Source organism: Hibiscus syriacus, unplaced genomic scaffold, assembly GCF_006381635.1.
Source record: "Hibiscus syriacus cultivar Baekdansim isolate YM2019G1 unplaced genomic scaffold, ASM638163v2 tig00110458_pilon, whole genome shotgun sequence".
Classification (NCBI taxonomy): Eukaryota; Viridiplantae; Streptophyta; class Magnoliopsida; order Malvales; family Malvaceae; genus Hibiscus; species Hibiscus syriacus.
This window is the reverse complement of record NW_024062745.1, coordinates 1,555,408-1,569,633: the sequence shown is the minus strand read 5'-3', so window position 1 is coordinate 1,569,633 and position 14,226 is coordinate 1,555,408. Positions and strand designations below refer to the sequence as shown.

General features: G+C 35.7%; 3 protein-coding genes and 1 pseudogene across 3 annotated transcripts; 1 reads left to right on the top strand and 3 right to left on the bottom strand.

Moving 5' to 3' along the window:
• Positions 1 to 217: 217 nt before the first annotated feature.
• LOC120126462 (pentatricopeptide repeat-containing protein At3g14580, mitochondrial-like) lies at positions 218 to 784 on the bottom strand. The gene has a single exon (XM_039144651.1). The coding sequence runs from the start codon at positions 782 to 784 to the stop codon at positions 218 to 220; it is 567 nt and encodes a 188-aa protein (XP_039000582.1).
• Positions 785 to 2,268: 1,484 nt separating this feature from the next.
• On the top strand, positions 2,269 to 6,651 carry LOC120126384 (endoplasmin homolog). The gene is made up of 15 exons (XM_039144595.1): positions 2,269 to 2,412; positions 2,505 to 2,616; positions 2,707 to 2,860; positions 2,948 to 3,028; positions 3,236 to 3,347; positions 3,440 to 3,566; positions 3,649 to 3,787; positions 4,260 to 4,377; positions 4,509 to 4,714; positions 4,809 to 5,021; positions 5,123 to 5,288; positions 5,388 to 5,532; positions 5,615 to 5,765; positions 5,871 to 6,272; positions 6,379 to 6,651. The coding sequence occupies exons 1-15, from the start codon at positions 2,346 to 2,348 to the stop codon at positions 6,634 to 6,636; spliced, it is 2,451 nt and encodes an 816-aa protein (XP_039000526.1). The 5' UTR covers positions 2,269 to 2,345; the 3' UTR covers positions 6,637 to 6,651.
• A 1,383-nt stretch (positions 6,652 to 8,034) lies between these two features.
• Positions 8,035 to 9,418, bottom strand: LOC120126380. The gene is made up of 5 exons (XM_039144592.1): positions 9,042 to 9,418; positions 8,894 to 8,942; positions 8,756 to 8,807; positions 8,530 to 8,678; positions 8,035 to 8,437 (listed from the first exon to the last, which is right to left on the bottom strand). Exons 1-5 carry the CDS (start codon positions 9,383 to 9,385, stop codon positions 8,177 to 8,179), a joined length of 855 nt encoding a protein of 284 aa, XP_039000523.1. The 5' UTR covers positions 9,386 to 9,418; the 3' UTR covers positions 8,035 to 8,176.
• Positions 9,419 to 12,417: 2,999 nt separating this feature from the next.
• LOC120126358 lies at positions 12,418 to 12,943 on the bottom strand (annotated as a pseudogene).
• Between the last annotated feature and the right edge of the window lie 1,283 nt (positions 12,944 to 14,226).

The following is a 14,226-nucleotide window of genomic DNA, read 5'->3' as shown; positions in this document are numbered from 1 at the left end:
AATAAATATTATATAAATCAAAGGAAAAAAATAAAATCATAAAATAAAATAAAGTAATAAAATAAAATAAAACCCATAATGGTTGAAGGATCATATGGAGAATTTACCCAAGGTTCAAAACCATGTGGCTTTTCCATTCATTTGCATTCTCACTTAAAACAAAACAGATTGCTCCACACAACCCATACACTAACGTATAAATCCTAACATTTGGCTTTCACCTTTGTTTAGGAAATCCATCGAGCAGTTGGAATGTAAACTCCAGTTTTCCATTTTCGCACAACCCTTTAACGAGAATATCCAAAGTATAAGCTTCATTTTCAATACCCAAATCGGGAGCTTTCACATAAACCTCGTGAACAACATCAAAGAGTTTATTATTCATGAGTAAGCTCAATACGACATTGAAGGTCTTTACACCAGGCCAAGTCTCGTGTCCCGTCATAAAAAGGGGTCTCGATCGCCCGTCTGATTCGACCTCTGACGTGCCCATATTTTTAACCACATTCTGGAAGAAATCACCGGATAAACGACAAGCTTTTTCGCGTTTGAGATTTTCCATGATGTTTTCGATGGAAACAAAATCCTGGGCATATGCGAGATTGTTGATGATCAGAGTGAAGAGCGGTTCGGTCGGTTTACTCACTTCACAACAGTATTTGATGTGGGTTAATTCAGTAGATTTCAGCTCATCTATAAGTGGAGGAACTGAGCAAGCAAGGCAAGGAAGGCGCGACAGGCAATGGAGGATGAGACCGGGAGGTGCTAGGTGGTTTTGTGCCATGGCTGAGAGGCCATAACACCTCTCTCTCTCTTCTTTTTTTGATTTGTTGGAAGAAATTTCTCTTCTTCTCTTCCTCTTTCTGGGGTTTGTTACCAGCTTTATGGTTCCGCATGAAGGGATTGTTAAGGAGAGAGACAGAGGGAAAATAGAGAAGGAAAATACTACTGACAGAGAGACGGAGACAGGGAAATCGAAAGAATTTTAATACTCACCCACTACTCTTTCAGTGCATTCACGCCCTGTATTGCCTCCCCCATATCCAAATTATTGGTTCGATTTATACAAATTAATATTGGTGTTCGGTAGTAGTGGAGTGGGATTAGTGGTTAGGTAATGGGTAGTGGTAGGTTGGATTAGGTAGTGGTAGATAATAATTTATAAAAATATTAATAATAATAATAATAATTATTATTATTATTATTATTATTATTATTATTGTAATATTTTCGACCCGAAAAAAACTGGTGTCTACATAAGGGAAGAGATATCTCCATCTGTGCGAAAGAATAGATGTTCGAATTGCATCTTTAGTGTGAAAGAATCCCCCAAATTGCTAAGTTGCTTGAGGTGGGAACACTTCCTTATATGCGTAAACATGGTAATGATTTTCATTTTATTTACAGGATTATTGTATTATTGTATTTATATATTTTCTCATTTGGATTGAATTTTTTTTTATTTTTACTATAAATATGTGTTTTTGATTTGCAAATGATTAGTTAGAGTTTTGAAGAAGAAGAAGAAGAAGAAGAAAATGAAGTTGCAAGAAGAGGAAGAAAAGAAATTGTCAACTCAGAAAGTTAACGGCAGTTAAGTGTCACGTCAGTAAAAACTAACGGAAGGTAATGACATGAACCTTATTGAAAATGAACTAAAAATTCAATGATTGTATTGCAAGTTTTAAAATTTGGGTGACCAAAATGCAAGTACCCTAAAAGTTTGGAGACTATTATTATATTTTACTCTAAATTTTAATAATAAAAAAAATTCAATTGATATTTTTAAATTCAACTCAATTACAGGTATTTTTAATAAAAAAATCAATTAACTTTTAAAGATTCTTATTAAGTATTTTCTTTAACAGATTTAGCCTAAATTTAGTAGTCAGTGGTAGTTCAGTATTCCCCGAACGAAACATTCCCATATAAATAGAAATCTTAATTCATGCCAATCATCCTAGGGAACCGGACCCAACCATAATGTGCCACGTTTCTAAAAGCAAAACCGTTCGATCGTCCACTTCGCTGACCAAGTAAGCGAAGGAGTCGATGTATTCTCCTGTGGGACCGACCAAATCTCCACGTCGAACAAACTAAGCATTCCCAATAAAACGTCGCCACGTTGCAATAAATAAAACCTTTGACCGTCAGATCGTCCACGCTGGCACTAATAACCAAAATAATCCAATTCTAGTAAAAGGCCCAAAATCTAACAAAAAAATCTTTGGAAATGCTAAAACCTCAGCTATTTAAGAACACTCCTAAACTATTCTATGAGTTCAGTATATTGAAAGCTTTTGTAACTCATAATCCCACTCAGGCGAAGCTTAAAAAAGCAAACAATGGGGAAGTGGGCGGTCCCTTCCGCTTTGGTTCTTCTTTTCCTTCTCCGTCTCCTCTCAAATCAAGGTAAGCTTACGCCGTTTTTTCTTTTCATATATTTTTTTATCGATTTCTCCTTTAGCGTTTGAATGTTGAATCCGTATCTACGGTTGTTTCAGATAGAAAAGTTCAAGCAAAGGCCGACGGAGGAGCCGTAGGCTCTCCAAAAGTGGAGGAAAATATCGGCGCTGTGCCTCACGGTTTACAAACCGATTCTGATGTTGTTAAAAGGTTGGCATGATATTGTTTAAGAATTTACTATTCGATGACTTTTAATTTCATTTTTTTTTATTTTGAATCGGAAAATATTTTTTCCCGTAGGGAATCGGAATCGATCTCTTCTAGATCACTTCGCAATAATGCAGAGAAATTTGAATTCCAAGCTGAGGTGTCTCGGCTTATGGATATTATTGTTAATTCTCTGTATAGCAACAAGGATATCTTCCTCCGAGAGTTGATCTCCAATGCATCTGATGTGAGTTTTCCTTCATTCTTTGGTGATTGTTTTTTTGTTCTTGTTTTTTAACTCCAAATTTAAATGGATACTTGTTTTGGAATTCAGGCGTTGGACAAGATTAGGTTCCTTTCCCTCACTGACAAGGAAGTTTTGGGCGAAGGTGACGCTGCCAAGCTGGAGATCCAGGTTAGTTCTGCGTTAAAACTTTATTTTATAGAAATAAAAATGTAGAATATTCCGGTAACCGAATAACTAGAAGAACGTTATACAAGAAGCATGTAAACGTAGAAATTATGTTTCAGAACTGAAGCGTGTAAATGTAGAAATTCTGTTTCGGTATTGAAGCATGTAAAACTCTCTTTTCTGAGCCTTATAATCTGATGAAAATTGCAGATCAAGTTGGATAAAGAGAAGAAAATCCTTTTGCTTCGAGACAGAGGTATAGGAATGACAAAAGAAGATTTAATCAAGAACTTGGGAACAATTGCAAAATCTGGAACTTCTGGTAAATAAATCTTTGATTCATTTCCTTAAGTGATTTTAGTTTATTAATATTATTTATGTAAATAGAAAGGATTGTTTATTTTCTCTGTGCAGCTTTTGTTGAGAAAATGCAGAGCAGTGGAGACCTTAATCTGATTGGGCAGTTTGGAGTTGGGTTTTACTCCGTATATCTTGTAGCTGACTATGTTGAAGTCATTAGTAAGCACAACGATGACAAACAGTGAGACCGCTAAACCTTAATGTAGTTTTAATAAAAGTGTTTGACTCATTTTTAAATAATCGTTTAATGAATAATTTTTTAGGTATGTATGGGAATCGAAGGCCGATGGGGCATTTGCAATTTCTGAGGATACTTGGAATGAACCACTGGGCCGTGGAACTGAGATTAGATTGCATCTTAGGGATGAAGCACAGGAGTACTTAGAGGAAAACAAATTGAAGGTTAATATCAGGGATTTACATTGCGGTCACGACCAAGTTTTCGATCATGTTGTGTTTATCGCGATTGCGGATATGACGGATGTTATTGCGGTTATTACGAGTATCGCGGTCGTGAACTTTTTCCAAATGAGTTGATTTTTAAAAAAAGACCCTGATTTTTTAAAAATTAAATAACGGAAAAAAAAGCGGAATAGGAATAGCGGAATAGTGGTCCGTGATAGCCGCGATTGTCCGTTATCCGTTAAATTGCAGCTGCGACTGGCCGCTATTGGTGTGATTCCGCTGCACATCGCTATTTTCAATTTTCAGCGATAGCGGTCTCGGATGCAGCCGCGACACCTTTATCCGGCCGCTATTTTAATCCCTGGTTAATATAGCTCAAGTCTTGTTTGTTTTTATTTTTGCTTTGGCTTTTGAAGATATGTTAACAAAGCATGCTGCGTGCCTGACTGCCTGTGGCTGTCATATGCAGGAATTGGTGAAGACATATTCTGAATTCATCAATTTCCCCATCTCTATCTGGGCAAGTAAAGAGGTTGATGTTGAGGTTCCTGCAGATGAATATGATTCCGGTGATGAGGAGGAAACCAGTATGTATCAATGAAAGAAGCATATTTATGTTAATTTAAAACTTGCTGATGCCATTTTATCGTAATACTGTCAGAGCGTGCATGTCCTGATCAAAGTATTTGGTCTCATTCTCTTTTATTGATACAAACAGCTGATAAGACTAAATCTGAGGAAGGAGAAGATGAAGATGCTGAAAAAGGCGAGGATGAAGACACTGAAAAGAAACCAAAGAAAAAGACGGTGAAGGAAACTACTTACGAATGGGAACTTCTGAATGATGTTAAGGCAATATGGTTGCGCAGTCCAAAGGATGTGACAGAAGATGAATACATAAAATTCTATCACACTCTGGCAAAGGTAATTTGACATAAATTTCCTAGCTTCAGACTGCTGAAAACATTTCGGATAAGTTACTAACCTTTATTGTTGTTTATATGTGTTAACTCTGAAGGACTTTAGTGCTGAGAAGCCCATGGCCTGGAGCCACTTCACCGCTGAAGGTGATGTTGAATTCAAGGCTGTCTTGTACGTGCCTCCTAAAGCTCCTCATAATCTGTACGACAGTTACTATAAAGCTAAATCCAACTTGAAGTTGTATGTTAGACGGGTATTTATCTCTGACGAATTTGATGAGCTTTTGCCAAAGTTTCTTAGCTTTTTGAAGGTAATTGAAGATAATGCTAAGTTTTTTTTTAGATGACTTAAATAAGCACTTTATTTTCTTGTTATCTGATAGTGTTTATTATTGGATAACCTATTGAGCAGGGTATTGTTGATTCTGATACTCTACCACTCAATGTATCTCGAGAGATGCTACAAGCTCACAGCAGTTTGAAAACAATCAAGAAGAAACTCATCAGGAAAGCCCTTGATATGATACGCAAAATTGCTGAGGAGGATCCTGACGAGTCCAGTGGCAAAGACGGGAAAGGTATGGCATAATTGCTTCTGAGGACTTTTAAATTGAAACCCTTCTATGCTAAGTTGTTTATCGGTTAGTGATTGAACCTGAATATTGACATGGATGCAGAAGTTGAAAAATCAGACGATGATGATGATGAGAAGAAGGGTCAATATACTAAGTTCTGGAATGAATTTGGAAAGTCCATTAAACTCGGTATCATTGAGGATGCATCCAACAGAAATCGCTTGTCTAAACTTCTTCGCTTCCAGAGGTATTAGCTTTTGAGGCTATCTTTAATTTCTTCAGAAGAATCTTCGTCTTCTGTAGTTAATAATGTATTAATTGCAACGCAGCACTAAGTCAGATGGTAAACTGACTTCACTGGATAAGTACATATCAAGAATGAAATCGGGGCAGAAAGATATCTTCTACATTACAGGAACGAGCAAGGAACAGTTGGAAAAGTCTCCGTTCCTGGAGAGGCTTAAGAAGCAAAATTATGAGGTACTGCGAAACTGGTAGCTGTTAACTTCCTATTACTTGTTTTACTCCATATGATCTATGATTGTATTGGTTTATTTCGTTTCTAATGGTATTCGTTATTTTCAGGTCATTTTCTTCACCGATCCAGTTGACGAATACCTGATGCAATACCTGATGGATTATGAAGGAAAACAGTTCCAAAATGTGTCCAAGGAAGGCCTAAAACTTGGGAAGGACAAGAACAAAGAACTCAAGGAGTCATTTAAGGAACTAACCAAATGGTGGAAGGGTGCACTTACCACTGACAAAGTTGATGAGGTGAAAATAAGCAACCGTTTGGACAACACTCCTTGTGTGGTCGTCACATCGAAGTTCGGATGGAGCGCTAACATGGAGAGAATCATGCAAGCTCAAACACTAGCAGATGCGAGAAAGCAATCGTACATGAAGGGCAAGAGGATCCTTGAAATCAACCCGAGGCACCCAATTATCAAGGAGCTTCGTGAGAGAGTTGTTAAGGACCCAGAGGTATGAACATTCAAACCGAAACATGCATGTCGATCGACGCCATGTTCTATAGGCATTAGTAATTTTCCTTCATCTTTTTTCACCCATTACACTGGTGCATATTCAGGATGAAGGTGCGAAGGAAACGGCTCAGCTTATATATCAGACAGCTTTAATGGAGAGTGGCTTCTCTCTACCCAACCCCAAGGATTTCGCCTCGCGCATCTACAGCTCGGTTCAATCTAGCCTAAGTATCAGTCCGGATGCAACAATTGAGGAGGAGGAGGATGTAGAAGAGGCCGAGACAAAAGCAGGTTCGGGCACTCCGAAGGGCAAAGCCGAACCTAGTACAGATGAGTCTCCTGATCTGAAGGATGAGTTGTAGTCTTGTAGATTGTCTGAAGCCTCAGGTGATATGCATTTGTTGAGTTTTTCCTCATTTTGTTCCAGTCCCTCTCAAGGGAATCCAAAGAAACTACATCATCAACGCGTTTTCAATTCTAGAAACTTCCATAAAAGAAAGCATTTGATGATGGTGGAGTTAATGTATAGTCGCCAGGACTTGTCTTTAGTTCAAAGCTCGAGTATCATTTATTTTTTAAAATTAAATGTATTAGAATAAAATTTTAAATAAATTCAAATCCGATGTTAAAGTATTTGAATTTGACTTGATCTGTTAAATAATTGGGAGATCAACCTGCCTTTGTGGCCTTCAAGTTACCTGGTACATTGAATTAGGCACGGGGGTATTCGTGCCCGAATCGGGTGGAAATATAAATATCCTGGTGACTTATTAAGCTGGCCCTATCTGCTACAAACTAAAATCTGCCCAAAGAAGATGGCACTTAACAGTGGAACATTGAACAAAACAAAATACGTTCAACGATTCAAATTTAATTTGAGTCATTAAGGTTAATGTTTTGTAAGAAGAGAAAGTTGGGGTATGGGCAAAATCCAACACTCTTCTTCTTGTTCAGAAATGGGCGTTGGGGAATAGTGAGATTCTTCAATGGCGAAGCATGGTTTTTATGAGGGAAATTGAGCTTTCTCAAAACTAACCCAAAGACCATTACTGAATGTCGATGGTGCAGAAAACCAAGTCAAAGGTAAGATGGCTACTAGGTTCACCTGGTCTGTCGGTGGATATTTTAGTATGGCTCTTAATGGAACACATTTTTACCTTGCTTTATTGGTTGGGCCACTGACATGCCTCGTGGTCTCGAGGAGTTTACAATTTCTAAGACTTCAATCGCATGTTATACCTCATGCATAGGAAAAAGGGTTTAATTATGGTACAAAAATATGTTACATTTCGAACCAATAAAAACGAAGATATTGCAGAACAAATTAATCAAAACTCTCTTCTGTTGGCAATTGCTTGGCGAGGGTACGAAGAAAACGGGTGAGGGACTTTTCAGTATTCTTTACTGCTGCGTCTATTTTGGCCTTGTCTTCTTCAGTCGAATTCTGGCTTTGTTCTTGACTCGTTTGCACTCTTCGAACAAGCTTACGCAATTCCTGTCAAAGCAACACTACTCGATCAAGCTTACGCAATTCCTGTCAAAGCAACACTACTCGATCAAGCTTACGCAATTCCTGTCAAAGCAACACTACTCGATCAACCTTACGCAATTCCTGGCAAATATATCAAGCAACTTCGCCTGTCGAACAGAGGAGCAACAGCTCGGGGATGACGAATTGCACCCAGCTGTTGCCACTTGCCAGGCTCTTATTTCACTTCTTCCGAGGATAACTCGGAATTCCTTATGTATATGGGCTGCAGTATAATTATAGGTTGCAGGTGTAAGGAGCACTGCAAATGATTCAATCAAATCTTTCTTATGGTTGGGGTTTAATTCCTCTATGTTCGAGTTAGTTGAGATGCTTTAAGTTGTGTATGAAGAGTACTCTGTGCCGGTAACAGTTTAACAACATGGTGAATGAACATAAAAGCAAAAAGATGAGCATCCAGGCAAAGAATTTAGACAGATTTGCATGCCTAACATACCGATCAAAGCAGTGTGTACAAGAGAACTTCGGCAACATACGAGAGACATATAACTTGGTTTGCTTACCTGGCGATCAAATTCGACACTGCTAACCGAAAATACTTCGTTTGTGATTTCAATGTCCTTGCTGATCAGCCCATCAAACCATCTATTTGCAATGTTAATGAACTCTTGTGACTGCCGCACGTAAAAGAAATGGTAAGACAACACAATATGTGAGTGTAATAGGCTTAAACTTATTATAAGTCTCAAAATCAAATTTAAATTACAGTATATTCGAATGGATCTTCATCATCTTCTTCTTCAACGATTTGTGTCTTTGAACCAGATAAAGCCTGTAATGTTTTCTGGTCACCCACTTTTGTACCTTGAATCAAAGCTTCCATCAATTCCGGATCTGCTTCTCGCAGCAATTTCCCTAACGCAAAGCATTGAGCACAATGCGTATAAATGAAAGTAATGCAAATCAATTGGCATCGAATAAGCTTCACTTACCAATATAATTGAACTGCCTTCTCTTTCCTTCTCTAACATCAGGGCCTAATCTCTGCAACAAAAAAACAAACATCTTGTCTTCAATAAAATATTTTGCCATTTCAAATTTCACAAAAAAAATTGCATTTTCCTAAGTACCTTAACTAACATCAAAGCATCAAAGGCATCTTGTTCGAGAGAAGCCACTATAAAATCCCAAAAATTAAAGATGTTAACTTTTTCAGAATATACCATTTCAAATGTTTTTTTATATAAAAAATAAATGGTTTTTTGGATTGAATTGAGCCTGAGGATACGTTTGATTTGAGGGGTCGAGAAGGAAGCAAGGTCCATGCCCCAACGGACGGCGCGACGAGCCTCGCGCTTCTTCTGGTTGCGGCTCTTGTTTACATCGGATTCCGAATCGTCGCCGGTTTCAATTTCTTGGACCTTATATGGAGATGGGGCATTGGATAATCCGATTCCTCGTGAGCGTTGACGAGCGTTCCCACGGGAGGAAGTTGAAATGGCGAAAGAGAAACAATGGGAAGGGGTTTTAGTTGATACTGTAAGTATTCGGGAGCAGCAGTGGTACTTCTGCTGCAGCTGCAACGGCGGCCATTGCCTTAGAGAGCGTATAAGACGTGCCATGCTCTGTTCGTACAACGTGTTCGTACAACGTGTCTACTTTGAAACGCCACGAACACAGCTCCGGTGACAGTTGCCAGGCGGCCCGATGGAAGACAGTTGAAGGCTTTTAAAGCTCCGACACGCCCCTCCTATTATCATTTCATACAGATAATTCCCTGTTGGCCCAAACTTGAGAATTTGCAGTTGGGCTTGGACATGAAGCTAAAGGTAAAAATTGGGGTTAGATTTGGATACGAGGATAAACTAACGAAGCTTAAACGATTAAAATTATATTTATATTAGTTTATTTATTTTTTAAGGTGTTTATATTAGTTTAAATTTTTAATATTGTATTTATGTTCATATATTTATTGTTCGCAAATATTCCTTGAGATCCAAGATTTGAGCACCAGAAATACCATGGGTGTAAACGTTCAATGTCAAATCGTTAAAAGATATCTATAAATAGGTAATGTCTTGTACTTATCCCATATCAATAAAAAAAAGAACATGTTAGTTTAGCGTTCGCAAACATGTTCAATTATATGTTCAGAAATTGTGAAACTATGCCACTAGTCTTTTAATTCTTTAGGCTTCACAATTTAAACTCCAAATTTCATTATGTGTTTAATTTAGTGGTTATCTTCACCCACATTTAAAGTGAAAAAAATAAAAAGGAAAAAATAATTAGGTTAACGAGTAAGTAAATGAGCTTATAAATGAGTCAATATAAACGAGATTATTAGTGAGCATAAACTAATCAAATATATCTTTGTTTATAATTATTAGTTTATTAAATGGAGGCAAAAGTTTTAATTTTAATTATTTATTTAATTTAATAAATAAGTATAAATTATACGAACAATTTATGAAAATTTATATGAAGTCTCGATGGGCGTTTTTATATTAAAAATCTCATTAATTTTTATTATTTTTTTTTTAAAATAACCCTTATGTCAGATTAGTTAGAAATACAACCCCAAACAACCCACGTAAGATTATCTCGCATCTTATAAAACGCATTTAATGGATCTCGAGTTTTATAGGGAGCGAGACTCGTCTACTTTTCAGATAAAATCATTTAATATTAGATAAAAACAATAATAAATACATGAAACTCACTTTTCGTAAAATGTGAGATATGACCTCGTTTTTTACAGAAATATCCTATGTGAACAGTTTGTGAGTTATTTTTTTAACTAATCTGGTGGGATTATTTCTAAAAGAAAAGTTAATGGAGGATTTTTAATATAATAACGCCGTCTTGATGAATAATTCATACCGTGAAAGTTTAAAAATTATTACAAGGCAAAAATCCTCCGTACAGTTTGCAGCCAAGATTAGGAGAATTCTGATTGTAATATCCCATTGCCAGTTTGAATAGCTGAAGCTATACAATTGCAATTTAGGCTTAGAATTCAATCACATTCTACAACTTTGGGATTCTTATTGGGATTTGTAGAATAAGAAACAGAAGAATAAAATCATATCACAAAATATCCAACCATTATAAACTCAGGCTATGATAAAAACTGCCTTTTTAGTCCCTATATATTTATATTTTATATTTATAGTCCCTATATATTTATTTTTATTTTTTATATTTAGTCTTTACAAGGCAAAATTAGTAGAAAAGTAGTAATTCCCAAAAACCTAAGCGGGAGTTTGGTTCAGGGTATCTCACATTATCAGGGGAATGGAATGTCGTTCTCCCGTTTGGTTGGCAAACATTCTCAACTCCCGATAATAAGTTATTCCCAACAGTAATATTTTGGGAGTATATTATCGGGAATATGATTACCCTCTTCCCTTAGGTATTGTTACATTCCCGACGTTTTGGACTAAAATGCCCTTAATTTTTTTTTTTCAAAAATATTTTTCTTCTGTCGTTGAATAAAAAAATTCTATGGAGGTTAAATTACAAATTTATCCTTAAACTATTCTAGATTAAAAAATCTATAATTAGAATTTTATATGAAGTTCAGGGGTTAAAATAAAATTTTACCCTTTCATTAAACCTATTTATCTTTTCAATTTTGTAAAATAAATTATATAAATTTTATGAATTTAAATTTTTAAAGAAAATATATAAATTAATTATAGTATAATTCAACTTGTTAAAAAACAAATATATAATAAGGACAATTTGGTAAAATATACATTCCAATAATCTTTTATTCTTTTAACCAAACACTGTAATCTTACATTCCTGCTAAACGAACCAAACACAAAATACAACATTCTCAGTAATCTTACATTCGCGGAATCTTACATTACCAAGGGAAATGTTTTTTTCGGAATTGTACTCTCACGTTTGGTTCACGAAATCTTACATTACCGAGAGTACTCTTTTCCTAATAGTAGCATTTTTGGTTAAAATGTTGGGAATGTCATTAACTCTAAATTCTTGAGTAATCTTACATTCACACCACTTTGGACAAGAATACCCTTGGACAAATAAATTCTTTTTATAATGATTCTTCTAAATTCTTATTTTTTATGTTTTACTCAAAATTATGAAAATAATAATAATATACAAAGAGTTTAATTTACTAAAATATTAATAATTTTGAGAATTTAAAATATTTTATATTTTTAATATTCAATATTTTACTATTTATAATTTTATGGGATGAAAAAAAAATATTTTTGTAAAAATGTAATTATTTAAAATAATATTTTACTACCATAATAATATTATTTTTATATTATATTTTATATAAATAAATATGATATTTATGAACATTATTTAAAAATATAAATATAAATTTAATATACTAATTATATTAATTATATATTAAATATAATTTCTCCTCAAAAGTTAGATAGTATAACGATTAAAATATTTTTATAAATTTTCATTTAAATATTTATAAATTAATATTAAAGTTTAACTTTAAAAAAAAATATTACAAGAATAATTTAATAAAATATGCATCTAATCTTATATTCTTCTAATCAAACACTGTAATCTTACAAAAACAAATAAAAAAAAGTAATGATATTCTCACAGATAGTAATGGTACAGTCTAGTAATGATACTCTAAAGCCAAAAACCCATCTCTGAATTCCTGAGTCCATCCCAAGTATCACCAACATTGATCGGTTTCCCACGTTCCCTTCGTGTAACCAGAAAATGGAGAATACGTAGGTTCGACGGAAAGACAAAAAGAACGCGTTGGCCTGAACAACAACGTTCGATCATAACCGGCGCGTTTTTCGGGATCCGATAGCGTAGAGTACGCTTCGTGTACTTTGATGAACTCGTTGCCCGCCGCGTCGCTCCAACCATTAGACGATACATCTGGGTGTAGAACCCGAGCCAGTCTCCGGTAAGCAGCCTTGATTTCGTCACACGTGACGCCCATCGGAATCCCCAACACCTCGTACAGAGATGGCGAACAAGCAATGCGGGAAACCGGTCTCTCGGCGGTTGATGAACAAGCGGCGGAGATACGAAGTTTCCGGAAATGGATACGTGTCGGCAAGGAGGACTGTTCCTTGATGGAAACTTTGGAACCCAAAAAAATGAGCAGAGGAAGAGGAGAAAGAAGCCATTGTAGCATATGTGGAAGCCATTATGGTTTACTGTCTGTTTGTTTGTTGGGTTAGACGGAGAGATGGTTAGGGGTATTTATAGAATTGAGTGCGCTGCGTTTACAAATAGTAATAGCTTATCCATTATATCAAATGTTGACTCAGAGAATCGTCGGTGCTTATGAATCTTTTAACCTTTACACTTCCCCTTCAAGTTGGTGGGTGAAAAACGTTCTTTACCCCCCAACTTGAAACATAGATAAGTATGTTGTTGTGACTGTAGAGCTTTAGTCATAATATCAACTAGTTGCTATGTTAAAGAAACGTGTTTTGTGCGTATTAAACACTCCCAAATCGTCTCTCGGATGAAATGACAATCAATTTCAATGTGTATGGTTTGTTCATGGAAGATTGGATTAACCGCAATCTGAAGAGTTGTTCTCCTGTTGCAAACAGTTTGATCGACTTTAAATCGTCAATTCCAACCCCTACCAGCAACCTTTGCTGGCAACTATTCCTATATATTCCGCTTCAGCAAAAGATCTTACAATAATATTCTGTTTTTTAGATTTACAGAAAATTAAGGAATCAGTAATCTTTATACAAAAACCGACAACAGATCTTCTTGTAATTGGGTAAGATGCCCAAAACGAATCACAATAAGCAATCACTTGCTTCTCATTCGCAGCCTTAAACATTAAGCCTTGCCCAGGACTTTGTTTGATGTACCTCACAATCCACGTAGTTGCTTCCATGTGAGTCTGAATTGGTTATTGCATAAATTGATTGATGTGATGTACAATGCACATAATATCAGGTCGTGTGTGAATTAAATATATCAACTTTCTAATTAATCTCTGAGACACCCTTTTGTCCTCGAGTAAGCTGTCATTTTGAAGTTTTGCTTCATCATACTCATTCGTGGTCAGCTTAATATTATGCTCCAAGGGTGTTAGTACTGACTTTGCTCCTCCCAAATCAATTTTTTATAAGCTCCTACGTATATTTTCTTTGATTTAGCAAGATAACTTCTTTCGACCTCATCACTTGCAAGAAAGAATTTTAAATTATCCAAGTCTGTCATCTTGAAGTTCTGGTTCAATATCGCTTTGAGCTCCTTTATCGTTCTCATATTGTTGTCAGCTATTAATAAATCATCCACGTATATGAGTAAAACCATAATCCTATCACATTGTTTTTTTTTTTTGTAAATAAGGAATAATCATACCTACTTTGTATATAACCAACCTTCAACAAAACATATTTCAGCTTCGCATTCCATTGTCTTGAAGCCTGTTTCAAGCCATACAAGGACTTTTGTAACC